The sequence below is a fragment of the Chiloscyllium plagiosum genome, unplaced genomic scaffold (assembly GCF_037043375.1).
Source record: "Chiloscyllium plagiosum isolate Xiang-an unplaced genomic scaffold, Cpla_swu_hap1 HiC_scaffold_27, whole genome shotgun sequence".
Lineage (NCBI taxonomy): Eukaryota > Metazoa > Chordata > Chondrichthyes > Orectolobiformes > Hemiscylliidae > Chiloscyllium > Chiloscyllium plagiosum.
Genome location: NW_028270165.1, coordinates 57,114,885 through 57,142,187, shown reverse-complemented (window position 1 = coordinate 57,142,187; position 27,303 = coordinate 57,114,885). Strand labels below are relative to the sequence as shown.

General features: G+C 45.6%; 1 protein-coding gene across 1 annotated transcript in view; it reads left to right on the top strand.

The window, feature by feature from the left end:
* The window catches only part of LOC148144222 (uncharacterized), a 51,740-nt gene extending 27,249 nt beyond the window's left edge, over positions 1–24,491 (top strand). Inside the window, exon 3 of the mRNA XM_087975311.1 lies at positions 23,478–24,491. Coding sequence (XP_087831437.1) covers positions 23,478–24,491 — 1,014 coding nt within the window. The remainder of the gene's footprint in view (positions 1–23,477) is intronic.
* The last annotated feature ends 2,812 nt before the right edge of the window (positions 24,492–27,303 follow it).

Below are 27,303 nucleotides of genomic sequence, written 5' to 3'. Positions count from 1 at the left end.
GGATGAAATATTACAAGTGGCAAAGATAGTGTACATACATAATATGAAGTCTTTAAACTTATAGAGTCATAGAGATGTACAGCATGGAAACAAACTTTCGGTCCAACCCATCCATGCCGACCAAATATCCTAACCCAATCTAGCACCACCTGCTAGCACCAGGCCCATATCCCTCCAAACCGTTTCTATTCATATCGCCATCCAAATGCCTCTTAAATGTTGCAATTGTACCAGCTTCCACCACTTCCTCTGGCAGCTCATTCCATACACGTACCACCCTCTGTGTGAAAAAGTTGCCCCTTAGGTCTCTTTTATATCTTTCCCCTCTCACCCTAGGCCTATGCCCTCTAGTTTTGGACTCCCCGACGGAGGATTGTTCCATTCCTGGTTGGGGTGGTAGTGCGGGGTGGCGAATGGGGATGAAAAGGATGCTGTCATTCATGGGGGTGCAGGTGAGGAAGAATCATCCCATGGACATGGGAAAAGGAGAATTGTACAGTTCAGACAGGGAGGGTTGTTTCATTCATGGCGGATGTGGGTAGGGGAGAACTTTACCATTGACAGTTGGAAGGATTGTACCATTCGGAGACGGGAGAATTGCACCCTACATGGGTGAGGGAGCAAAGGATTGTACCATTGAGAGGGAAGGATTGCATCATTCATGGGGAGGAGCAGAAAGGATAGGATTGTACCATTCGGGGTGGGAGGGGGGTGAGGTGCAGAGGGGAAGGAGAGGATTGTACCATTCACGTCGGGGGATGTGGATTGTACCGTTCACAGAGAATTATTTATTTTTATTTTCCAGAATTTCCAGGATACAGGACATGTGCCAATTTCACCCACCACAAATCTCCTGAACTGACTGCACTAAAAAAAATCCAACAGGAAGATTATCAGTTAAACGGTCTGCTTTCGGTCATAGAGTGAGAGACACAGAGTCACACTGCACAGAAACAGACCCTTTGGTTCAACTCATTCATGCTGACCAGATGTCCCAAACTGACCCAGTCCCAAGTTACTGCATTTGGCCCAAATCCCTCTACACCCAAACTAGTCATCCAGACACCTTTTAAATATTGTAATTGTACCAACCACCACCACTTAGTCTGGCAGCTCATCCCATACAAGCACCACCCTCTGTGTGAAAACGTTGCCCTTTAGTTCCTTTTTCAATCTTTCGCCCTCTCACCTTCAACATATGCCTTCTAGTTTTTGACTTCCTCATCCTGGGGAATAAGACCTTGGCTATACGTCCTATCTGTGACGCTCATGATTTTAGAAACCTTTAATAATGTTACTACTCAGACTATGACGCTCCACGTTTTAAAAAGCCCCAGCCTCTCCCTACAACTCAAAACCACCAGTCCCTGTAAATCTTACTGCTTCACCATTCAATCATGGCCGATATGCTCCTCACCCCCATTTTCCTGCCTTCTCCCCATAACTCTTCAACCCATCACCAATTAAAAACCTATTTCACAGCTCTTCAAATTTATTCACTGTCCCAGCTTCCACCACTTTGAGGGAGTGAATTCCACAGATTCACAACCCTTTGGGAGAAGTAGTTTCACGCAACTGTTTTAAATTTGCTCCCCCTTGTCCTAGTCTGTGACCTCTCCTAGAATGCCCCACAAGAGGGTGCGTCCATTCCATGTCTACTTTATCCAGACCTTTTATCATCTTGAATACATCAATTTGATCTGCTCTCATTCTTCTAAATTCTCAAAAGGATCGGTCTAAACTGTTCAATTTCTTTTCATTCGACAACCCCCTCATCTGTGGGATCAATCTAGTGGACCTCCTGTGAACTACCTCACTACATCTTTTCTGAAATAAGGCGTTTAGAACTGGGCAAATCCTTCAGGTGTGGTTTCAGAAATGTCAAGTACAGTTGCAGCAACACTTCCTTAACCTTATATCCTATTCCTTTACCTGTAAAACCCAACATTCCATTCGCTATCTTTATTATCTGCTGTACCTGCATGCTAGTTTTCTGTGACTCATGAACGAGGATACCCAGATCCCTGTGCATCAGATCACCCCAAAGCCTGTCACCACTTAGATAATAAGTCTTCTTCCTGTTTTTGTGACCGAAATACATGACCTCACACTTATCCACCACACTCCATCTGCCAAATTTTGGCTCACTCTCCTAACCTATCTATATCTAGTTGTAAGGTTCTTATTTCCTCATTGCAATTTACCATCCTGCCTATTTCTGTGTCATCTGCAAATTAGGCTATAGTGCCTTTTATCCCTGTATCCAAGTCGCTAATGTAGATTGTAAATAGTTGGGCTACACAGAACCAACCCTGTGGCACGTCAAGTTACATCTTGCCATCCAGAAAAAAAAGCCATCGATTCAGAACGTCTGTCTCCTCCCCATCAGCTAGTCACCTATCAAACCTGATAAATCACCCATAATCCCATGTGATTCCCACCTGTGAATTGACCTTTTGAGTGGCACTTTCGCAAATGCCTTCTGGAAGGCCAGATATATTACATCTACAGGATCCCCATTATCCACTTTGCTTGTTATATCTTCGAAGAACTTAGTCAAACCTGATTTACCCTTCATAAAAAAGTGCTGACTATGATGGATGGAGTTTTGAATTTCCAAACGTCCTGATATTGCTTCCTTTATAATTGATACAAATACCTTCCCAACATCAGATACTATACTAACTGGTCTGCAATTTCCTATATATTGCCTCCCTCCCTTTTTAAATACAGATGTTACATTAACATTTTTCCAATCAACTGGAAACATAAGAGCATAAGATAAAGGAGCAGAAATCAGGCCATTCAGCCTATCGAGTCTGCTCCACCATTCAGCCATGGCCGATAAGTTTCTCAACTCCATTCGCCCGCTTTCTCTCCGTAACCTTTGTTCACATTGTCAATCAAGAATCGACCTATCTCAGTCTTAAATACACTCAATTAATCTTTCTCATGTCCAGGGAATTTTGGAATATTGTGACGAATGTTTCCACTATTTCCGCCATTACTTCCTTTAGTACCCTAAAATGTAGGCCATCAGGCCCAGTGAACTTGTCTGCCCTTCATCCTCATAGTGTACCTATCGACGTTGATTGTTTAAGTGCTACGCCTCTGACTTGGCCGTTCCAATAGGAATGATACTGCTATCCTCCAAGGTGAAAACTGAGGAAAAGTATTAATTTAGCAGCTCTGCCATTTCAGTATTCCCCCGATTAATTCACCGGTTTCATCTTCCAAGGGACCAACATTTACTCTGTTCGCTTTAGCATACGACTAGAAGCGTTTGCTATTTTTTATGTTTTGTGCTAGATTTCTTTCATAATTTACTTTACCTACTTTTATTCATTTTATAAGTATCCATTGTTTATGTCTGAAAGTTTCCCAATGTTTCAGCTTTCCAGAGATCTGGAATACCATTTCTGAACAGGCTGAAAATTGAAAACATGCTTTTGTACAAACTGAACATAAACCCATCTATCAGGTGGCTGGGGGCGGGCAAAACTATCGCCCCGCTCCCATTGTTTTCAAATTCTTGGAAGACTCGTCCAATCACGTCCCTTCAGCTGACGATGACATCACCCTTGTTCTCACCCCCCCAACACGTACACTGGCGCATGTGCAGTGTAAGTCACGCTGTGGGACAAAGGCAGTTACTGAGTGAGGGAGAAGAATGGTACCAGCGGCTGAAGGAACAAGAACAGGAGCCGCTGGGAAAGCTGAGCAGGTCCGGCAGCTCGTGTCGGGAGGAATGTGAGGAGGTGTTTCGGGTCCGGGGATCCTCCTTCAGAACAGGACCAGGTTTCAGGAACATCCCGGGGAGAGGAGACAGTGAGACAGGGTAGGATTGGGACCCGCGGGAGGAGGGAGACTGGGGAGTTTATAAACTCCTAGGGGGAGGCCTCAGGCCGCGAATAAAAGCCCCACAGGTCAAGTATTTATTGGAGAAGGACCTCTCGGATTGCCAGTGCAACCGGCCGCCATCTTTGGTAAGGCGCATGTTGTCTTGGAGAGAAAGTGAGGTCTGCACATGCTGGAGATCAGAGCTGAAAATGTGTTGCTGGAAAAGCGCAGCAGGTCAGGCAGCATCCAAGGAACAGGAGAATCGACGTTTCGGGCATAAGAACGTTCCTGAAGAAGGGCTTATGCCCGAAACGTCGATTCTCCTGTTCCCTGGATGCATGTAGTCTTGGGGCGGGCGGCCATCTTGGTGAAGGCACCATTCGCGGTCATTTCCGGGAGAGAACTCCAACCTCGTGGCAGCCTTTGTGTCAACTAGAATTTCCTCATTTCACTTTGAGAGACCTGGCGCTGAGATTGGTACATCTGCCCTTAACACAGGAAAAGGGAGTGAGAGAGAGATCCTGAATTTGAGTTGAATGTGATAATTTGTGGCGCTGGACAAGAAAGTGGTGATCGCAGTGACCTGGAGAGTATTGACGTGTTGATGTTGTTTTCAGTTTGTAGACTGGAGAAAAGAGAAAACACCAGGAGTGGAAGAAAGACATGAAGTGGATGTGAATTTCAATGCAGGAGGAGAGACAATGTGTAGGATTGAAATTTTTAATACTTCCAGCTAGTAGAGAAGAAAAGTGTTCTGTGGAAAGTAGAACTGTCCCCTGAGCTTTTAATCTTGTACTCACCGTGATGTTTTTTGTAGATTTTGTTTAGTGGATGTCACAAGTTTCAGATGGGAAACTCAAGACAAACATCATAGAGTCATAGAGATGTACAGCACAGAAACAGACCATTCAATCCAACCCGTCCATGCCAACCAGATATTCCAACCTAATCTTGTATCACTTGCCAGCACCCAGCCCATATATCTCCAAACCCTTCGTAATCATATACCTATCCAGATGTCTTTTAAGTGTTGCAATTTCACCAGCCACCACTACTTCCTCTGGAAGCTCATTCTATACATGCAACACCCTCTGTGTGAAAAAGTTACCCCTTGGGACTCTTACATCTTTTCCCGCTCAACCTAAACGTATGCCTTCACCTCAGGGAAAAGACTTTATCTATTTATTCTATCCATGACCCTCATGATTTTATAAACTTCTATAAGGTCACTGCTCAGACTCCGATTCTCTAAGAAAACAGCCCCAGTCTGTTTGACTTCTCCCTGTGGCTTAAATCCTCCAACCCTAGCAACATCCTTCTGATAGGAAAGAGACTAGAATTGCATGCAATATTTCAAAAGTGGCCTAACCAATGTCCTGTACAGCTGCAAAACGTCTTCCCAACTCCTGTACTCAATGCTCTGACCAATAAAGGAAAGAATACCAAATGCCACCTTCACTATCCTAAATACCTGCGACTTTACTTCCAAGGAGCTATGAACCTGCACTCCATGGTCTGGTTGTTCAGTAACACTCCCCAGGACCTTCCTGTTAAGTATGTAAGCCCTGCTAAGACCAGCCCAAGATTTGACAATTTGATGATTTATCTCAGTCCATACCCTGGAGTTTGGATTATCAGGTGCTGGGGCTTTGTAAACTTTTAATCCCATCAATTTCCCCAACAACTACTCAGTTCTGCTCTCGAATGACCATGTGTTCCCCAAAAGTTTGGAGATGTTACTTGTGTCCTCCTTTGTGATAGAAGCAACATGTGTGGTTAATTGGTCTGCCATCTCTTTGATCCACATGAGAACTTTGCCTGTTCTTATTTGTAATTATTTTTACTAATCCTTTTTTTTTGTCTTTACATACGCCATTTTCCCCTTTTTAATCAATCCTTTTGCTGAAACCAGAAGTGCTCCCAGTCTTCAGATCTGCTTTTCCTTGGCCAATTTGTATGCCATTTCTTTGGATCCAGTACGATCCATGATGTCCCTTGTTAGCCGTGGCTGGACCACCACCTTTTTGTATTTTATTTTGTCAGACAGGAAGGGACAACTATTGCAGTTCCTCCAGGTGCTATTGAAATGTTTGTCATTTCTTTTAATAATGTTCCCTCATTTGTTGTGGCCTGTTTGTGCCTTTGCCATTGTAATTTTCTCGCTTTAGATTTAAGTCCCCAATCACAGAATCAACTCTGTTCCTCTCCATCTTAATGGAAAGTTCTCTCTCTGTTTTTCACTCTTCCGCAAGGAGCCTCTCACAGCTACGTTGCAAATTATTCCCTTCTCGGTGAAGGAATTAACATTTTGGAACTAAATTACCATTGCCCAACAGAACCACAGCCACTTTTGGAATGTTCCATGCAATTCTGGTCTCCCTCCTATTGGAAAGATGTTGGGAAACTTGAAAGGGTTCAGAAAATATTTACAAGAATATTGCCAAGGTTGAGAGATTTGAGCTATAGGGAGAGGTTGAATAGGTTAGGGCTGTTTTCCTTGGAGTGTGGGAGGCTGAGGGGTGGCCTTATAGATGTTTATAAATCATGAGGGGCATGGATAAGGTAAATAGACCATCTCTTTTCCTGGGGATAGGGGAGTCCGAAATGAGAGGGTCATCGGTTCACCGTTGGGGGGATGTGGAGGGGGATGGTGGGTGGGTGGGGGGTGGGGGGAGGGGCGGGGGGTTAGCAAGATTAAAAGGGAGCAAAAGGGCAACGTTTTCATTCAGAGGGTGGTGCGTGAAAGGAATGAGCTGTCAGAGGAAGTGATGCAGGCTGGTACAATTACAATATTGAAAAGGCATCTGAATGAAGAAAACGAATAAGAAGGGTTTAAAGGGTTATTGGCTAAGTTGCTGACAAATGGGATTAATTGATTTTGGATATCTTTTCTGTACGGATGAGTTGGTCTGAAGGGTCTGTTTCTGTGCTGTATATCTCCATGACCCTGGCTTTCCAACAATGCTCGCCATGTCTGTATGTTTAGTTTCTCTCGAGTGTTGGTGTTATTGCCTTGATGTCTCACCACCTCCACACCCACCCTTTTTTTTTTTACTGGGGATGTTAACAATTTAATGTCTGGTTGTTCATCAAGAAGCTGCATTGCTGGTCCACCCCGAATTGACACACCCTTTTGTTTTTGCTTCCCAAAATCAGATCTGCTCATTCTCAGCAGTACCCTAGTGTTGTGAAACATATTAACTGTTGGATGGGGTTATCCAAAATTCAGAGATGCCAGTTTCGACGTTTTTTGCTTTTTCTGTCTGTGAGATCCTGAATCAGCACCTTCAGGAGAATTAGTTCAAGCAGAGTGAGAACACAGGGAGTGGGAGTGTGGGATTGTACTTTCAATTTTGTGGAATAACAAAAGCAAAAAACGTTCCTCAGAAAGTAGAATTGCATATTCTGAATTTCTACCCTGGACTGACAATGCTCTGACCTTGTGCTGTTTTACTTTTTCTATGCCTTTTTGCTGGGAGGCTGGAGTAAAGTTGGGTTGCAATAAAGGTTACCTGAACTTACCACCGGTCTCAGACTCATTGGAAGCTTTGAGCTGCAACATGTTTTTGTTTGAAAACTGCTCATTTCTTTCAGCCTCCTGTACTAAGTTTCCAATGTTGTGTATCAGTTGCAGCAGTGAATGAGTAGCCAGTAGGGTTAGAAATTTTCCAGGAGTGCAGGTACTGCGTTATGTCGTCAGCATTGTAAGGTTTACAGACCGGACCAGGTATGGGCTATGTTCACTAGAAACAATGTGGAGGAGTCGATGTTGGACTGCGGTGGATACAGTTAAAAATCACACACAACCAGGTTATAGTAGAACAGGTTTATTGGGAAGCACTAGCTTTTGGAGTGCTGCTCCTTCAGGTAGCTGTGGAGCAGGATCATAAGACACAGATTTTATAGAAAAGATCAGTGTCGTGCAACTGGGCTATATTGAACAACCTTAGATTGCATGGTACATTGGGGAAACCGAGCAAAGGCTACGACAACGGATGCATGGGCACCGCACAACAACCAACAGACAGGAGGGTTCCCTCCCAGTTGGGGAACACTTCAGTGGTCCAGGACATTAAGCCTCGGACCTTCGGGTGACCATCCTCCAAGGTGGACTTCAGGACAGGCAGCAGAGGAAAGTGGCCGAGCAGAGGCTGATAGCTAAGTTTGGTACCCATAGGGAGGGCCTCAACCGGGACCTTGGGTTCATGTCATATTACAGGTGATCACCATTGCACTACACACACACACACACACTCCTACACACACACGCTTTCACATACACACGGGACACGGATACACACAGACCCGCACACAGACACCCACACACACCCTTATAGACACACAGACTCCCACACATGCACCCCCTCACAGACTTAAGACACTCTGCACTCACTACACACACACACACACACACACTTTCTCACACTCACAATCCCCACTCCCGACAGACACACATACAGACGGACATATATTTTGTGTGGTGAATTTTTTTGGTACTTTCAGAGTTATATTGCACTTTGCTCAAAAACCACATGAATTTAGAACTCTGAGCTCAAAAACTGCATGAATTTATGTAAAACTCTGTTATCTCACTTTTTAGATTGGAATCAATCTAAACAACAGGTCATAGACAGAGAACACAGGGGGCTAACACCTTCAACATGTTGTCCAGCTATCACCATTGTTAACAGCTAACCCGAGAATGCAACTTTTAAAAAAAAGTTTTGTGATTTTCACATGAAAGAAGTGAAACTATCACTGTATTCTAACAGATGAAAGGCTTAACAAACAATCAATTCTTCAATGTATAATTTCAGTTACATCACACTGCAAATTTTTGCTATAAATTCTGTGTTACGATCGAGCCCTCCACAATCACCTGATGAAGGAGCGTCACTCTGAAAGCTAGTGTGCTTCCAATTAAACCTGTTGGACTATAACCTGGTGTTGTGTGATTTTTAACTTTAGCCACTGGGGCATTGCTGGAGGACCGGAAGTTCGGTAGTCATCCTGCTAATCAGAACATCCCCTATTGTCTGAATGCGGAAGTTGTCCTGCACCTCCCTCTCTGAATGAAGATTAAGTTTCACCCCAGACTGCAACTTCCTTCCTCTGTCCAACATCTGAGAGTACGGCACTCTCTTTTCTCACCCCCTCTTCTTCATTGTGGGCTTCAATTGCTGACTTGCAGCAACTGAAAGAAAACGGATTGAATCCAGGAAGGAGCAGACTCAGGAAATGTTGGTCCAGGACTGTCTGAATTAGCAAACACATGGCAAATCCAATACCTCAATGTAAAGTTATATCCTTTGCTGTGGGGGGAAAAAACAGAAAGGAGGGGCATTGTTTAAATGGTGATATTGGGATGTGGATGAAGGTGAGGACTGCAGGTGTTGAAGATCAGAGTCAAAAAGTGTGGCACTGGAAAAGCACAGCAGGCCAGGCAGCTTCCAAGGAGCAGGAGAGTTGATGTTTTGGGTACGAGTCTTTCGTCAGGAATGATGTGTGGATGTACAAAGGGGCATCAGCATCCTTCTATGCCAGCCAATGCCAGTTGTCAGACAGGTGCAGCAAGCAATCAGCAAGGCAAGTAGTATATCAGCAAGAGGAATTGAGTTCAGAAGTGGGGATGTCTTCGTGCAGGTAGGAGGTCATTAAATATATTCAAAGCTGAGTTTATCTGACTTTTGAACAACAAAGAAGTGGATGGTTGTGGGGGAAGGAAATAAAATGGTTTAAGACCATACAGAACAGTTAGAGTCAAACAGCACAGAAACAGACCCTTGAGTCCGAGTCCATGCTGACTATATTCACAAACTAAACTAGTCCCACTTGGTTTCACCCATATTCCTCCAAACCTTTCCTATTCATGTACTTATCAAAATGTCTTTTAAATGTTGTTACTCTACCTGCATCCACCATTTCCTCATTCCACACACAAACCACTCTCTTAAAAGAAAAAGGTTTTCCTCATGTCTTTTTAAAATCTTTCTCCACTCACCTTAAAAATTTGCTCCTCATTTTGAAACGACACTTACCATTCAACTCATCTATACCCCTCATGATTTTATAATCCTCTAAAAGGTCACCTCTCAACCTCCTGTGCTCCAGTGAAAAATTCCCAACTTATCCACCTAGATGTAGGTAGATCCATATCCAATTATGATCTGTTCGATGCTGGTGCAGGCTTGAAAGACCAAATGGCATACTCCTGCCCCAATTCTCTGTGTCCAGGACCGTAAGAAACTGTAAGACAGGAGCAGAAATTAGGTCAGTCAGCCCATCAGGTCTGCTGTTACCATTCAAATGTGTCTGATAAGTTTGTTAACCCTATTCTCCCGATCCCTTCAATCCCCTCGATACTCAAGAATCTATTTTTTTCAGTCTTAAATATCCTCATTGACTTGGCCTCCACAGCCTTGTGTGTCAAGGAATTCCATAGATTCACTGCTCTCTGGCTGAAGATGTTTCTCCCTGAATCCATTCTAAAAGGTCTTCCCTTTTCTTTTAAGACTGTGCCCTCTGGACCCAGTCTCTCCTACCAGTGGAAACAGCTTCCCAACATCCACTCTGTCCAGGCCGTTCAGTATTCTGTATGTTTCAATTGGATCCCCCCGAGTGTGGGCCTGTTAATCAGCATGAACCAGACCCTTTAGGATGAGGTATAGCAGGGATTAGATTCAACGAAGTGGGAATGGAGGGAGTGTGTGTGGATTGGAGATTTTCAGCTTCTCTGGAATAAGAGAGGAAATAGATATAAATTAGAATTGATCGGATGTGCTGATGGGCTGAGGAATGGCAGATGGCGTTTAATTTAGAGAAATGTGTGGTTTCCATTTTGGTCAAACAATCGATGCAGGACTGGCACAGTTAAGGGGAGTGTTGCAGAACAAAGAGACCATGGTATGCTTTCCTTTATTGGTCAGATCATTGAGTATAGCAGTTGGGAGGTCCTTTTGCAGCTGTGCAGGACATTTGGTTTGGCCACTTTTGGAATACTGCATTCAGTTCTGGTTTCCCTGCTGTAGGAAAGATGTTGTGAAACTTTGAAAGGGGTGGAAAAGATTTATAAGGCTGATGTCAGAGTTGGAGGGGTTGAGCTACAGGGAGAGGCTGAATACCTCCGGTATATTTTCCCTGGAGTATCAGAGGCTGAAGGCTGACTTCATAGAAGTTTATAAGGGCATGGATAGGGTGAATACCCAAAGTCTTTTCCCCATGGTAGGGGGGTCCAGAACTAGAGGAGCTTAGGTTTAAGGTGAATGGAGAAAGGGATGTGAGGTGAAACTTTTTCACAAAGAGGTTGGCGGATGTTTGGAACCTGCTGCCGGAGGAAAAATGACACAATTTAAAAGACATCTGGGTACATGAATAGCAAGGGTTTAGAGGGATATGGGCCAAATGCTGGCAAGTGGAACTACATTAATTTAGGATGTCTGGCCGGCATCTGTCTAGGTTAGGGTGGATTAGCCATGTTAAATTGTTCCGTGAGGTTCAGGGATGTGCAGGTTAGGGTGGATTGGCCATGGTAAATTACCCAAAGTGTTTAGGGATGGGCAGGTTAAGTGCATTAGTAATGGTTAAATGTAAAGCAATAGGGTTTGGGAAATGGGTGTGGGTGGGTTACCATTCGCAGGGTCGGTGTAGACTCCTTGGGCCAAATGACCTGCTTCCACACTCTGGGGATTCTCTGAAAGGAAGGACTTTTGCAAACTGCGTAGGGCCATGCGGTCCAGGCGGCCGCTATCCGGAGCAGGCGCAGTGTGGCACTAGTGACGTCACAACACGGAAGTGGCCCTGTCCGTTTCAGAGTAAAACTCACTTCCTCCCTCTAAGCAACTCTTCATTCTGGAGGGGATCTGTTCACTTGTAGCAACTAGAGTGAACCCAGGGAGGGAGCAGATACTGCAATTCAAGGTGAGGAGAGACGGATGGATGGTGGGAGGTGCTGTTTTCCCCAGCGCGCCAGAGACTGGGGGGGTGGGTCAACCTGAAAGACTACTTATAAAATCGAGGGGCGGGGATAGAGTAAATAGACAAGGTGGTTTCCTAGGGATGGGGGAGTCCAGAACTGGAGGTTAATAAGTTTAGGGTGAGGATGGGGATGGGAGCGGTGAAGATTTAAGAGACCTAAGGGGTATTGTTTTCACGCAGAGGGTGGTGCGTGTATGGAATGAGGTGCCAGAGGAAGTGATGCAGGCTGGTACAATTGTAACATTGAAAAGGCATTTGGATGGGGATATGAATAGGAAGGGTTTGGAGGGATATGGGCCAAGTGCTGGCAAATGTGACTAGCTTAATTTAGAATGTTTGACCAGCTCAGGTGGAGTTATCCAAAATTCAGAGGGATGTCAGTCTTGACGTTTTTGCTTTTCTGCCCCTGTGAGATCCTGAATCAGCACCTTCAGGAGAATTAGAGTGGAGTGAGAACAGAGGAACACAGTGAGTGGGATAGTGCTTTCAATTTTGTGGAATAACAAAAGAAAAGAATATTCCACAGAAAGTAGAAATTCAGAACAACCAATTCTACCCTGGACTGACATTGATGTTTGTGATCTCTTTTTAGAATATTGGAGATCTGAAGACGGAAGTTTAAAAATCAACAGATGAAGGGCTCATGCCTGAAATATTGACTCTCCTGCTCCTCGGATGCTGCCTGAACTGTGCTTTTCCAGCGCTGCACTTTTCGACTCTGACTCTCCAGTGTCTGCAGTCCTCACTTTGACGTCAATGTCTGACAGTCGCTCAATCCATCGGGACCACAATGATTTTCAACTATGATTCTGTGAAAAGGAGCAAAGTATTTTCATTGTTGTTTCAGTACGTTTTCAGCAGCAGTGGGACTGGATGAGCCACCGTACTGTTGCAGTGAACTGTGGAGCCTGAAACAATAATATGGCTTGGAAAGAGGAATTCACGGCGGGTAGAAGCTCTACACACATTTGTGTGTGGCTGAAGCTTCGGCCATGGAGAAACCCGGGGAATCCTGCCCTGTGGAGAAACTGTGGAGGTGTGGCGACTGCGGGAAAGGTTTCTGTGTCCCCTCTGCCTTGGAGACCCATCGGTGCATCCACACAGGCCTCCACCCTTCAGATCCACCAACAAGTCCACACGGGGAGAGGCCCTTCCCCTGCCCCGAGTGCAGGAAGGCCTTCAGCAATTCTTCCCATCTGCTGAGGCACTGGCGGATCCATAATGTTGAGAGGCCATTTGCCAGCCCCTAGTGTAGATGAAGGTTTTTGTTGACCTGCAACTTGCGGGGGCACCAGTGCTCCCAACAATCGGATTACACCGGTGAAGCTGTTGTGGGTCACCCCCAGGACTGAAACTCCCGCCTCTTCTGGCAGTGGAGAGTCAGAGAGCTATTTTTATTTCCTGCTGGACTTCCCTCCGTCCAACTTTGTTTCCAGTGGGAGCTGCAGCATGTTGAGCCCAGAAGGTACTTTTTTTTTTCTGTCCAGTTAAAGAATTGTTGGCTTTTTCTGGGAATGAGTCGCAGTCTATAAGAAGTAGCGGAATGCATCGGGACAACCATTCACATTCAGCAGTGACTTTGAAATTAGATATACGGTTATGTGTGTGTGAACGACTCATCGTCCAAAAATTGCACAAAAGCTTGGAAATCGATTGTTGGAAACTGGTTGAATTGGTCAATTCTTCATTTTCTTTTTAAATTTACCCCTTAAGTCTCTGTCTGTGAGATGGCGGGGGCATGATCATTGCTATTAATTAAATTATCTTGTTTAACTTTGCCTGAGTAAAGTTGCAGTATTTATAATTGTTAATTTTTGTTTAAATTATAGTGTTGGTGTGCAAGATCTGCTCTTCAAGTCTGACTAGGAAGAGCTGAGAAATTCTGAGGGACATTGTGTGTTTTAATTTCATTGTGCTGTGAATCTGGTGATAATGACAATCGTTTGTATTGGCTTGCTTACCCTTGCTTTCACCCTAACTACTCACTGTGGTAGTGAGTTCCACAGTCTCACCACAATCTTGAAGTTTCTCATTAAATCCTCAGTACAGACTTGGAAGGGAAAATGTTGACGAGCAGAATATAAGGTGCTAACTGCAAAAAGCCAGGAAGATATTCGACAAAGTAAAACTTTGACAATGTAGGGACAAATAAGGAACTTTGACAACAATGCAGAGATCACAAGTCAGTGTTCAAGATAACAGTCATGACAAAAAAAATGTACTCTATAGGCATTGGATATTGTAATTAGGCAAATGTCGAGATGCTGTCGTTGGTTAAATAGAATAAGTCAAATAAAATAACCAGAACTACTAATCGTAATTGGATGTGGATTTCCCGAAGGAGAAAGTGAGGACTGCAGATGCTGAAGTACCAGAGTTGAAAAATGTCATGCTGGAAAAACACAGCAGACCAGGCAGCATCCGAGGAGCAGGAGAAGGGCTTAAGCCCTTCCTGAAGAAGGGCTTATGCCTGAAACGTCGATTCTCCTGCTCCTTGGATGCTGCCTGGCCTGCTGTGTTTTTCCAGCATGACATTTATCGACTGTGGATTTCCCTAAGACAAGTGTATACTGTCGATTTGGTATAGGTAAGCTGCTCTTAAAATAATTGAACAGTATATCAAACAGATGTACTTGATCATCTGGGGGGTTTGTTGCCAACTTGTGGAAGTGGCTCTGCAGGCTTGAATAAAAGCAGTGTACGAAAAGTGTCCACGTATCATCTGGTAAGTTACAGGCTCCAGGCAGTTCTAGAATCCCTACAGCGTGCAATAGGCCGTTCAGCCCATCAAGTTGGCACTGACCATCCATTCCAACTACCCTATTCTGGTAACCCTGCATTTCCCATGGTCAATCCACCCTAATCTGGACATCATTTGGACTGTGGGAGGAAGCCCACACAGACACTGGGAGAATGTGCAAACACCACACAGACAGTTGGCTGAGGGTGGAATCAAACCTGGGACCCTAATGCTGGGAGGCAGCAGTGCTAACCATTGAGCCACCACCATGTGCAGCTCTGAGAGAGTGAATTTCAAAGACTCGTAACCTTTGAGAGAAAAGCAAAACTTTTCCATCTTAAATGAGAGGCCACTTATTTGTTAACTGTGTCCACTCATTTCTAGTCTCTGCCACAAAGGAATTCATACATTCACATTAAGTCCTCTCAGGGTGTTATACATCTCCATCAGATCATCTAATTCTTCGAAGCTCAAACTGATACAAGCCTAGCCCAATATCCCTTTGACCCCGATAAGCTAAGTAATGCAGCGACCCTTGACCTCACTGACATGACATAGGATGCCTTCAATCTAAGTTGACCTTTACCCTCTAACATCTTGACCCCAGCCCAGCATGTGGTCAGCTACAACTCAGCTCTGATGGGAACAGATGAACTGACCAGACAGCGGTGAGGTGGACACTACATCCCCAGAGAAACCTATTCGAGTGTGAAAGTTGTTCAGCTCACATTCGGATTGTTGCAGGGACAATATCTCCTGTCATTTAAAAGTCTTTGATCCCAATAAAGTTCTGGTTCTGTTGCACGTTGTGTGTTTTATCAATCTGCGTTTCACTCGATTTTCTGTTCCTGTCATTCCCATTAGGAAATGTGAATTCAGTACCAGGTAATAGTCTCACTTCTGAATTATCATTGAGGATTGGTGTAGAACATACCAAGTGTCGGTCAGAATGGAAGGAGCTGTACTCTTTATTTAACCCTCTGCTGTCTCCGTCCTGGGAGTGTTTGAATGGGAACGTTAGAGGGAGTTTTACTCTGTATCTAACCCAATGATGTGTCTTTCTTGGCACTGTTTGTTTGGGACAGTGTCATGGTTGCTTCACTTTCAACTGAAAAGAGTAGAGGAGGCTGTATTCTGATTGTATTCCTATGCTGTCCCTGTCCTGGGAGTTTTAGATGGGACAGAGTGCTGATGGAGAGAGCTGTTCTATCTGTCATGAAGACCTCTGTAATTGCAGTGAATGCAGACTTGGCTGTGGGAGTGGAGGGTACTTTTACTTGAACACACCCGTCTTGGGCTTTGCTCTGCTGATCAAGACCATCTCAGACACCTTCATTCTCTTTTCCAACCAACCACAGGATGGTTAAGGATGGGTAAAAATGCTGGCATTGCCAGCGATGCTTACACCCCAAGAACGAATAAATACTTTGTGTTTAAAAGTTACACTTATATTCCAAACCCTCTGATTACTTACATCTGAAAATTCATATTTGATTGCAATATCGTTTTAAAACATAGGAATGTGGCAACCGTAGAAATATAACTAGCAACAAATTGAGCAGGTAACAGGTAATGAGCAGGATGGTAATTTGGACCAGAATGCTGAGTCAGCCTGACCCATGGCTGAGAGAGTTCACCCAGATGTTGCAGTTACAACTTCCCCAAAAATATGTCCCTGATGTAAGATCATTCAATGACTTGAAGAGCTAACTGTTTTTATCTCCATAGCTGCTGCCAGACTTGCTGAGTAATTCCAGCCCTTCTGCTTTACCCTTTTATGGGATTTGAGCTTCCCTAAGTCAGTGTAATGAAGAATTGCAGATACTGGAGATCTGAAATACACAAAGGCAGAAATTACTGGAGAAACTCAGCAGGATTAGCAGCACGTATTGAGAAAGAATCAGAGTTAGCATTTTGAGTGCATTTTGACCCTTCTTCACAGCTGTTCTGGACTTAGGACAGGATATTGACTCAGTTTCTTTCTCACTCTCCACCAGTGTTGCCTGACTGGCTGGCTGAGTTTCTCCAGCAATTTCTGTTTTTGACTCTTTCACAACGTTGATGTTTGTTGCCCATCCTTAATTGCAAGGTGTCTTGCTTGCGCCATTTCAGGGAGCAGTTTAAGAGTCATCCACATTGCTGTGGGTCTGCAATCACATGTAAGCCAGACCAGGTAAAGATGGCAGTTTCCTTCCTGAAAGGACATGGTTTTTTATGACGATTGACATCAGTGCCATCGACACCATGCTGAGACTAACTTTGTGTTCCACATTTATTAGTTGGTTTATTCAAATTTCACCACTTGCTGTGATGGGATTTGATCCAATGTCCCTGGATTACTCACCCAGTGACATTACGACTACGCTGTTGTTTCCTGTACTTTACTATTTTGCGTTTACTGTTTCTGTCTTTGGCCTCTGATGTTTGGGAAATGAATCTGTTTAAAGAGCTGCCCTAAACCTGCCCCTTTGACCAAGTCTTTCGTCACCTGTCGTTATCTGTGCTCCGGTATTGTAATTTTAGAAAATAATTCTTCTTATTTTCACATGAAGCACTTTGAGGCAGTTGACTATACCACAGATGTTATTTGAATGCAACTTGTATCCCTATCTTAACATCTGGAACTAGGGAGTCATATGTTAAAAGTATGAGGTTGCACATTTAAGACAGAAATGAGATTTCTTTTCTCTCTGAGGGTTGTGTGTCTTCCACAAAAGGCAGTGGATTCAGTATCTTTAAGGCAGAGATAGATAGGTTCTTGCTAACCAAGTGGGTGACAGATTGTCGGGGATGTGGAGGAATGTAGAGCTGAGGTTGTATTCAGATCAGCCATGATCATATTGAATGTTGCAGCAGGCTCGAAGGGCCGAGTGGCCTACTCCTGTCCCTTTGTCTGTGTCTCCCCTCTTATATCCTTGAACTGGGTCATTCCTTTCCAATATTGCCTCTTGTAGACAGTTAATTGAATACCAGATGACCTTATATTGGGAGTGGGCACATTGTAGCAATTGCTGTGTTTCTTATATCAATTTTGTTCCTTCTTACTCAGTGTTGCTGAAAATCTTCTAACTAAAATAAAAGTTCCTGTTACTATCTCATCAATGGAAGTGTTGGTTTGGATGTAACGTTGAAATACCCATTCCCATCTTTTCCAGACTTCCACATTTAAAGCCCTCGAGTCTGGTTTCTTCCCCTGAAACAGTTCTTGTCAAGGTCATGTTTGACATTCTTTGCAATGGTGACAGAGGTAAACATTCCCTGGGTTCAAAACCTACTAGGACAGATGGTGGAATGTAAATTCAATATAAATCTGGAATGAAGAATCTAATTACAAAACTGTTGTGTATTGTTGTAAAAATGGGCGGCACGGTGGCTCCGTGTTTAACCTTGGGCGACTGTGTGGAGTTTGCACATTCTCCCTGTGTCTGCGTGGGTTACCTCCAGGTGCTTCGGTTTCCTCCCACAGTCCAAAGATGTGCAGGTTAGGTGAATTAGCCATGGTAAATTGCCCATAATGTTAGGTGATGGAAATGTGTTGCTGGAAAAGCGCAGCAGGTCAGGCAGCATCTAGGGAACAGGAGAATCGACGTTTCGGGCATTAGCCCTTCTTCAGGAATGTTAGGTGCATTAGTCAGAGGGAATTGGGTTAGGTTGGTTACTTTTCGGAGGGTTGGTGTGGACTGGTTGGGCCGAAGACCCGGTTTCCACACTGTAAAGAATCTGTAAGGAATCTATTCTAATCTTTTTTTAAAAAAAAACTCATCTGGTTTTCTGCTGTCTGAACCTGGTCTGGCCTACATGTGATTCCAAACCCACTGTGAGCTGGTTGAGTCTTCATTGCCCTTATGGTCAATTGTTAAAACTCACCCTTTTTGACCAGGATGTTGCTGGAATGATTTATAGACTGGATAGGCTGGGATGTCTTTTCACTGGAGTGTAGGAGATAGAGGGGCCACCTTATGGAGGTTTATAAAGTCATGAGGGGCAAAGATAAGGTGAATAGCAAATGTCTTTTCTCTAAGGGTAGGGGAGTTCAAAACTAGGGCATATATTTTTAAAGTGAGAGGAAAAAGACTGAAAAAGGACTAGAGGGGCAACTGTTTTTACACAGGGAGGTTTGTGTGTGAAGTGAACTGTTAGAGGAAGTGCTGAATGTTTAAAAGTCATAGAGCCAAAGCGATGAACAGCACAGAAACAGACCCAACTCTCCATGCTGACCAGATATCCCAACCCAATCTAGTTCCACCTGCCAGCACCCAGCTCATATCCCTCCAAACCCTTCCTATTCATGTACCCACCCAGATGGCTTTTAATGGTTGCAATTATACTATCCTCCATCACTCCCTCTAGCAACTCAACACGTACCAGCCTCTATGTGAAAAAGTTGCCCCTTCGGTCTCCTCTAAATATTACCCCCCACCCCCCCTTAACCCTAAACATATGCCCTACAGTTCTGGACTCCCCCCAACCCATGGTGCGATCTGGGTACGACATCTGTTACCCCATTGATTTTCAGGGTTGATTTGGCTGATCTGGCTGGGTAGGGGGTTGTCCCTCTTCCCTCACAGTTCCATGTGCGTCCCTCCTGAATCTCAATGCTCTGGCGCGGACGATGACCCCCTAGAAGAGAATTGCTCCGCCGGTCTAGGGTATATGATGTAGCTACACTCCCCTGCTTGGCCAAATCTCCATTTGGATAGGTACATGAATAGGAAAGGTTTGAAGGGATATGAGCCAAACACAGGCAGGGGGACCAGTTTAGTTTGGGAACAGGGTCAGCATGGACTAGTTGGACCGAAGGGTCTGTTTCCATGCTTTATGATTCTATGACCAAGATAGTGATCTTATGTTTTATGGTGCTCCTTAGGATTGTTTGTTCTATGAAAGGTGATATTATGTATAGATAGAAATGCTCCAAGCAGGCACCACCCCCTCACCTCAATCCAGAGTCCCAAGTAGTCCTTCCAGCTGAGACAGAGGTTAACCTGCACATTTTTCAACCTAATTTACAATATCAGATGCGCCTGATGTGGTCCTTTTTACATCGGGGAGACAAAACATAAACTGAGGGAAAGTTCACCAACCATCTCAGCCGGGCCGACAGGACCTCCTAGATCCGCCAATTTTAATTCCCTTTCCAACATGACCATCCTTGGCCGCCTCCATTGCCATGACAAACCACACCTCGACTTCCGCTTGAGCAGCCTTCAGCCTGGAGGACTCACCATTGAGTTCTCCAGTTTCAAATACCGTCCCTCTCCTCCCCTCCCCCCGGCCACCAACCGGATTCGTTTCTCCAATTGGCCAACCGCCCCCACGACCCCCTTTATCTGCAGCTCCCCGACACCCACCCCCAAACCTGAGGAAGAGTTACACCAGAAACGTCGACTTCTTCCCCTCCTGCTGCTGCCTGGCTCGCTGCGTTCTTTCAGCCTCCTGCCTGTCTACTTTGAGTCAGAAGCTGGAATGAAGTCGCGGTCGGTCCGAGTTTTGTTATCGGCAGATTCCGGGGCAGCGTTGTCGGAGACCGAGGTTGCGGATGAGTACTGGTGCGGTCGCGATGGCCTGGGTACCGACCCGGGACTCACATTGGACTGGAAAGGCCCGGTGCTGGATAGAGTCTCCACGGGGAGAAAGTGAGGATTGCAGATGCTGGAGATCAGAGCTGAAAATGTGCTGCTGGAAAGGCGCAGCAGGTCAGGCAGCATCCAAGGAGCAGGAGAATCGACGTTTCGGGGATGAGCCCTGAAGAAGCCACATTTTCAGCTCGAGTCTCCACGTGGGCGACACGGCAGTGTGGGCGGGGCCTGGGGTAGAACGCTGCGTGGGGGCGGGGCTTGGGAGACGGTGGCAGCGTGGGGGCGGGGCCTGATAGAGAAGGCAGCGTGGGGGCGTGGCCTGGAGGAGGAGGCGGCAACGTGGAGGTGACTGAAAATGTGTTGCTGGACAAGCGCACGCAGGTCAGGCAGCATCCAAGGAGCAGGAGAACCAACCTTTCGGGCATGAGCCCTTTTTCAAGAATGAGGCAAGTGTGCCCAGCAGGCTAAGATAAAAGGTAGGGAGGAGGGACTTGGGGGAGGGGCGTTGAAAATGCGATAGGTGGAAGGAGGTCAAGGTGAGGGTGATAGGCTGGAGTGGGGGTGGGGGTGGAGAGGTCAGGAAGAAGATTGCAGGTTAGGAAGGCGGTGCTGAGTTCGAGGGATTTGACTGAGACAAGGTGGGTGGAGGGGAAATGAGGAAACTGGAGAAATCTGAGTTCATCCCTTGTGGTTGGAGGGTTCCTCGGCGGAAGATGAGGCGCTCTTCCTCCAACCGTCATGTTGCTATGGTCTGGCGATGGAGGAGTCCAAGAATCTGCATGTCCTTGGTGGAGTGGGAGGAGCAGTTGAAGTGTTCAGCCACGGGGTGGTTGGTCTGGGTGTCCCAGAGGTGTTCTCTGAAACGTTCCGCAAGTAGGCGGCCTGTCTCCCTAATATAGAGGAGGCCACATTGGGTGCAGCGGATGCAATAAATGATGTGTGTTAAGTGCAGGTGAATTTGTGGTGGATATGGAAGGATACCTTGGGGCCTTGGAGGGAAGTAAGGGGGGGGGGGGGTGTGGGCACAAGTTTTGCATTTCTTGTGGTTGCAGGGGAAGGTGTCGGGGGTGGAGGTTGGATTGGTGGGGGGTGTGGACCTGATGAGTGAGTCACGGAGGGAGTGGTCTTTTCGGAATGCTGATAGGGGAGGGGAGGGAAATGTATCCCTGGTGGTCTTTGAAGAAGACATGGAGATGGCACCTGGTATGGAATACAGTGTGGGGGCGGGGCCTGAAGGAGGTGGCGACGGCGCTTGGTATGGAATACAGCGTGGGGACGGGGCCTGGAGGAGGAGGCAACATGGAGGTGGCGCCTGGTATGGAATACAGCATAGGGGTGAGGGTGTATGTGCAGGTTAGGTGCATTGGTGAGCGGGTAAATGTTGGGTAATATGTCTAGGTGGGTTACTCTTCCGGACTTGGTGTGGACTTGTTGGGCTGAAGGGCCTGTTTCCATACGGTACTGACTTTGAGCTGCTTTTCTGCCAACCCTCGGGAAAAGACGCCTTATCTCTCCTCTTACAATTTTCTAAACCTCTACAACGTCACCTCTCAACTTTCTAGGCTCCAGCGGAAAAACGTCCTAGCCTATCCCGCCTCTCCTTATAATTCAAACCCTCCATTCCTGGTAATGTTCTGGTAAAGTAAGGAATAGGGAATTGTATCGAATCATGTAAATGTACTGTCTGAAAAAAATTGGTTGTGTTCTTGCCTGAGATGATGACAATATCTGATATAAGTAATTACAAATCCAATTATTTTGGTCACAAAATTGAACAATCATTGTGTAACAAAAGGATCTTTGCCCTGAGGCATTGGTGCTTCCAAGCTGACCATCAAAAGTTCAGTTTGTCCCTGCATTCTTTCCTGGTCGTGTTTTTGTGCATTTTGAAAATATTCCCAATCCTCTGAGTAGAGGAGTTGGACAGTTATGTTGTGGATGTATAGGACATTGGTTAGGCCACTTTTGGAATATTGTGTGCAATTCTGGTCTCCCTCCTATCGGAAGGATGTTGTCAAACCTGAAAGGGTTCAGAAAATATTTACAAGGATGTTGCCAGGGTTTGAGCTGAATAGGCTGGGGTTGTTTACCCAAGGGTAAGGTTTACCCAATGGAGGCTGAGGTGTGACCATATACACATTTATAAAATCATGAGGGGCATAGATAGGGTATGATAGATGACAAGATGGGGAATTGGCGGAGTCCAGAATTAGAGGATAATAGGGTTAGAGTGAGGAGGGGGTAGATTTAAAGGGGACCTATCGTGCAACTTTTTCATGCAGAAGGTGGTGCGTGCAAGGAATGAGCTGCCAGAGGAAGTGGTGGAGGCTGGTATGATTACAACATTTTAAAAGGCATCTGGATGGTTATATGAATAGGACGGGTTTAGAGGGATATGAGTCAAGTGCTATCAAATGGGACTAGATTAATTTAGGATATCTTGTCAGCATGGACGAGTTGGACCGAAGGACCTGTTTCTGTGCTGTATATCTCTATGACTCTGGCTTGCCACTAATATTTGCTACGTCTGTATGTTCAGTTTTTCTCTGGTGTTGGTGCCAATGCCTTGATGTCTCATTTCTTCCTCACCACCTCCCCGGACATTAACCATTTTGTGTCTGGTTATTTCTCCAGAAGCTGTAGGTTCATCCTGAATTGACACTTTTTTGCTTCCCAAATCAGACCTGCTCACTCTCAGCAGTATCCCAACATCGTGAAAGATAATAACTTTCAGGTGGAGGTATCCAAAACTCGAGAAAGAGAGAGAGAGAGAGATGGTGCTTTCAATTTTGTGGAAAAAGAAAAGAATGTTCTGCAGAAAGTAGAGTTGCTTGTTCTGAATTTCTACCCTGGACTGATAGTGATGATTTTTGTAATTTTTTTTAAGAGTATTTGAAGATCTGAAGACAGAAGTTTCAAAATCAACAGATCAAGGGCTTATGCCCGAAACATCAACTCTACTGCTCCTCGGATGCTGCCTGACCTGCTGTGCTTTTTCCAGCATCGCACTTTTCAACTCTGACTCTTCAGCATTTGCAGTCCTCACTTTCATGTCAATGACTGACAGTCACTCAATTCATCAGGACTGCAACAATTTTCGACTATGATTCTGTGAGAAGGAACCAAGCTTTTTCGTTCCTGTTTCAATACGTTTTCAGCATCAGTGGGACTAGATGAGAGACCCTATTATTGCATCGCTCTGAGTGTGGAGCCTGAAAAAGTTATACGGCCTGGGAAGAGGAATTCACGCCGAGGAAGAGCTGTACGTGCTTTTGTGTGCGGATGAAGCTTCGGTCATGGAGAAACCCAAGGAATCCCGCCCTGTGGAGAAACCGTGGAAGTGTGACAACTGTGGGAAAGGCTTTCATTTCCCGTCTGACCTAGATACTCATCGGCGCAGTCACACCGGGGAGAGGCCGTTCTCCTGTCATGAGTGCGGAAAAGGATTTAGCAATTCCTCCCACCTGCTGAGGCACCGGCAGGTCCACACAGGGGAGAGACCCTACAGCTGCCCCGACTGTGGGAAGACCTTTAGCAGTTCCTCCCACCTGCAAAGGCACCAGCTGGTCCACACAGCTGATAAGCCATTCACTTGCTCTGAGTGCAGGAAGACCTTCAGCTATTCCTCTGCCCTCCTGACCCACCACCGGGTCCACACGGGGGAGAAACCCTTCAGCTGCCCTGAATGCGGGAAGACATTCAGCAATTCCTCCAACCATCTGAGGCACCTGCGGGTCCACACGGGGGAGAAACCCTTCAGCTGCCCTGAATGCGGGAAGACATTCAGCAATTCCTCCGCCCGGCTGAGGCACCACCGGGTCCACACAGGGGAGAGGCCCTTCAGCTGCCCCGAGTGCGGGAAGGGCTTCAGCAATTCCTCTGCCCGGCTGATGCACCAGCGGATCCACACCGGGAAGAGGCCTTTCAGCTGCCCCGAGTGCGGGACTGCCTTCAGTAATAGCTCTCACCTGCAGAGGCACCAGCGAGTCCACACTGGAGATAAGCCGTTTGCCTGTCCAGAGTGCGGGAAGACTTTCAGCAGTTCCTCCCACCTGAAGAGGCACCAGGGGGTCCACACAGGGGAGAAGCCCTTCACTTGCCCCAAGTGCAGGAAGGCCTTCAAGGATACCTCTGCCTGGCTGAGGCACCAGCAGGTCCACACCGGGGAGAGGGCATTTTCCTGCCCCGAGTGTGGGAAGGGCTTTACCCAGACATCCCACCTACAGGCCCATCAACGGGTCCACACGGGGGAGAGGCCCTTCCCCTGCCCCAAGTGCGGGAAAGCCTTCAGCAATTCCTCCAACCTGCTGAGGCACCAGCGGATCCACACTGGGGACAGGCTGTTGTCCTGTCCCTAGTGTGGGCAGAGGTTCTCATCATCCTGCAACTTGTGGAAGCACCAGTGCTCTCAACAATCTGATTCTGCCGGTGACACTGCTGTGGGTCACTCCCAGGACTGAACCCTTCCCATTCTGACAGTGACTGCAGTGGGAGAGTCAGCGTGCCCCCCCCCCCCCCACCCCCAACTTTGCTTCCAGTGGGCATTGCTGCTCATTGTGCCCGGGAGTGTTCTTTCTAGTTTTTTCTGCCCACATAAAGATTTGTTGGCTCTTTCTGTGAACGAGTCTACAATAAATAGCTAAATACTTTGGGGTGTCCATTCGTATTCAGCAGTGACTTTGAATTTAGATTTACAGTTACGTGCCTGTGAACAATCCATTGTCTAAGGATTGCACAAATGCTTGGCAATCCATTTTTGAATTGGTAATTTTAAAATTTTCTTTCTTCAGTCTCTGTTTCTGAGATGGTGGGGAAATGATCATTGCTATTAATTAGATTATAGTGTTTAACTTTGCCCTAGCAAAGTTTCAGTATTTATAATTGTTGGTTTTTGTTTAAATTATAATTTTGGTGTGCAAGATCTGTTCATCAAGTCTGGTTAGGAACAGTTGAGAAATTTTGAGGGACTTTGCATGTTTTAATTTCATTGTGTTGTGAATCTGGTGACCGTGACACTCATTTGTATTGGCTGGCTTACCCTTGGTTGTAATGCTTTTCATGCCAACCTGTTGCGATGGTAGTGAGTTCCATAGTCTCACCACATTCTGAGGTTTCTCATGAAATCCTCAGTATAGACCTGGAAAGGGAAAACGTTGACCAGAGCAGAAGATCGGGTGCTAACTGCAAAAAGCCAGGAACACATTCGACTAAAGTAAAACCTTGACAATGTATGGACAAATGAGGAACTTTGAGAGCAATAAGGAGGTCACAAGTCAGTATTCAAGGTAACGGTCACGACAAAAAGAAAAATACTGTTTGAACATTGGATTTTGGAGTTGGTTGAATACAATAAGGTAAGGCAGATGAAATAACCAGAACCACTAATTGTAACTGGATAACGATAACCATAAAACAACTGTATACTATTGATTTGGTATATGTAAACTGCTCTTAAAATAACACAACAGTATATAAAACGGATGTATTTTAGTATCTGGGGAGTTTGTTGCCATCTTGTGGAAATGGCTCTGCAGGCTTGAATAAAAGCAGTGTAAGAAAAGTGTCCACGTGTCATCTGGTCAGTTACAGGTTCCAGGCGGTTCGAGAATCCATAGTGTGCAAGCAGGCCATTCATCCCATTGAATCAGCACTGACTATCCCACCCAGACCCACTCTGCTATCCTATCCTGGAACTGTGCATTTCCCATGGCCAATCCACCCTCACCTTCACATCTTGTGGGAGGAGGCCAGAGCACCAGAGGAAACCCAGGCAGACACAGGGGCAGAATGTGCAAACTCCACGCAGACAGTTGGTCCGAGGGTAGAACCACACTAGGGTCACTGATGCCGTGAGGCAGCAGTGCTCACCACTGTACCACCACTCCATGTTTCCCTAAAAAAATGAATTTCAAAGATTCGGGAATCTTTGAGAGAAAAACAAAACTCTCTTATCTTAAATGAGAGGCTAGTGTCTGGCTAGAAATGAGTGGACATAACAATGTGAATGTAAAGTCCTCTTCAGATGTCATACACCTCCATCAGATCATCTGGTTCTTCTAAGCTTGAACTGATACAAGCCCAGTCTGACATTCCCTTGTCCCTGATTATTATAAGTTGAGTAAATCAGCAACACCCGACCTCACTAGCATGACACAAGATCCCCTCTATCCAAGTTGACCTTTACCCTCTAACCTCTTGACCCCAGGCCACCATGTGGTCAGCCACAACTCACTCTGAATGAGAACAGATGAACTGACCAGACAGCAGTGAGGTGGACACTGCAACCCCAGAGAAACTGATGAGAGTGAGAAAATGTCCAGCTCACATTCGGATTCTTGCAAGGACCGTGTCTCCTCTCATTTAAAAGTCTTTGATCCCAATAAAATTCTGGTTCTGTTGTGCATTGTGTGTGCTTTATCTATGTTTCACTAGGTGATTTTCTGGACCTGGTCATTTCCCATTAGGAAGTGTGAATTCAGTGCCGGATAATAGTCTCACTTCTGAATTATCCTTGAGGATTGGTGTAGAACATACCAAGTGTCAGTCAGAATGGAAGAAGTTCTACTGTTTATTTAATCCTCTGCTGTCATTGTCCTGGGAATGTTTAAATAGGAAAGCGTAGAGGGAGTTTTACTCTGTATCCAAGCCAATGCTGTGCCTGTCATGGCAGTATTTGTTTGGGACAGTGTCGCGGTAGCTTCACTTTCAATTTAAGAGTAGAGGAAGCTTTATTCCGATTGTAATCCCATGCTGTTCTCCCTCCTGGAAGAAGGAAGCTGAAGCACCCAGAGGAGATCCAAACAGACACCGGGGGAGAATGTGCAAACTCAGCCCAGACAGTCGTCCAAGGGTGGAATCAAACTCAGGTCCCTGATGCTGTGAGGCAGCGGTGCTAACCTCTGTTCTATCTCATTCTGCTCTCTAAAGAAGTGAATTTTAAAGACTCAGGAAGCCTTCAGAGAAAAACATATCTCTCCTCTCTTAAATGAGTGGCCACCTATTTGTTAACTGGGTCCACTCATTTCTAGTCTCTGGCACAATGGCATTCATCCATTCACATTGTTAAGTCCTCACAGGATGTTATACATCTCCATCAGATCATCTGATTTTTATAAGCTCTAACTGATAACATCGCAACCCGACAACCCCTTGACTCTGATTATAAGTTGA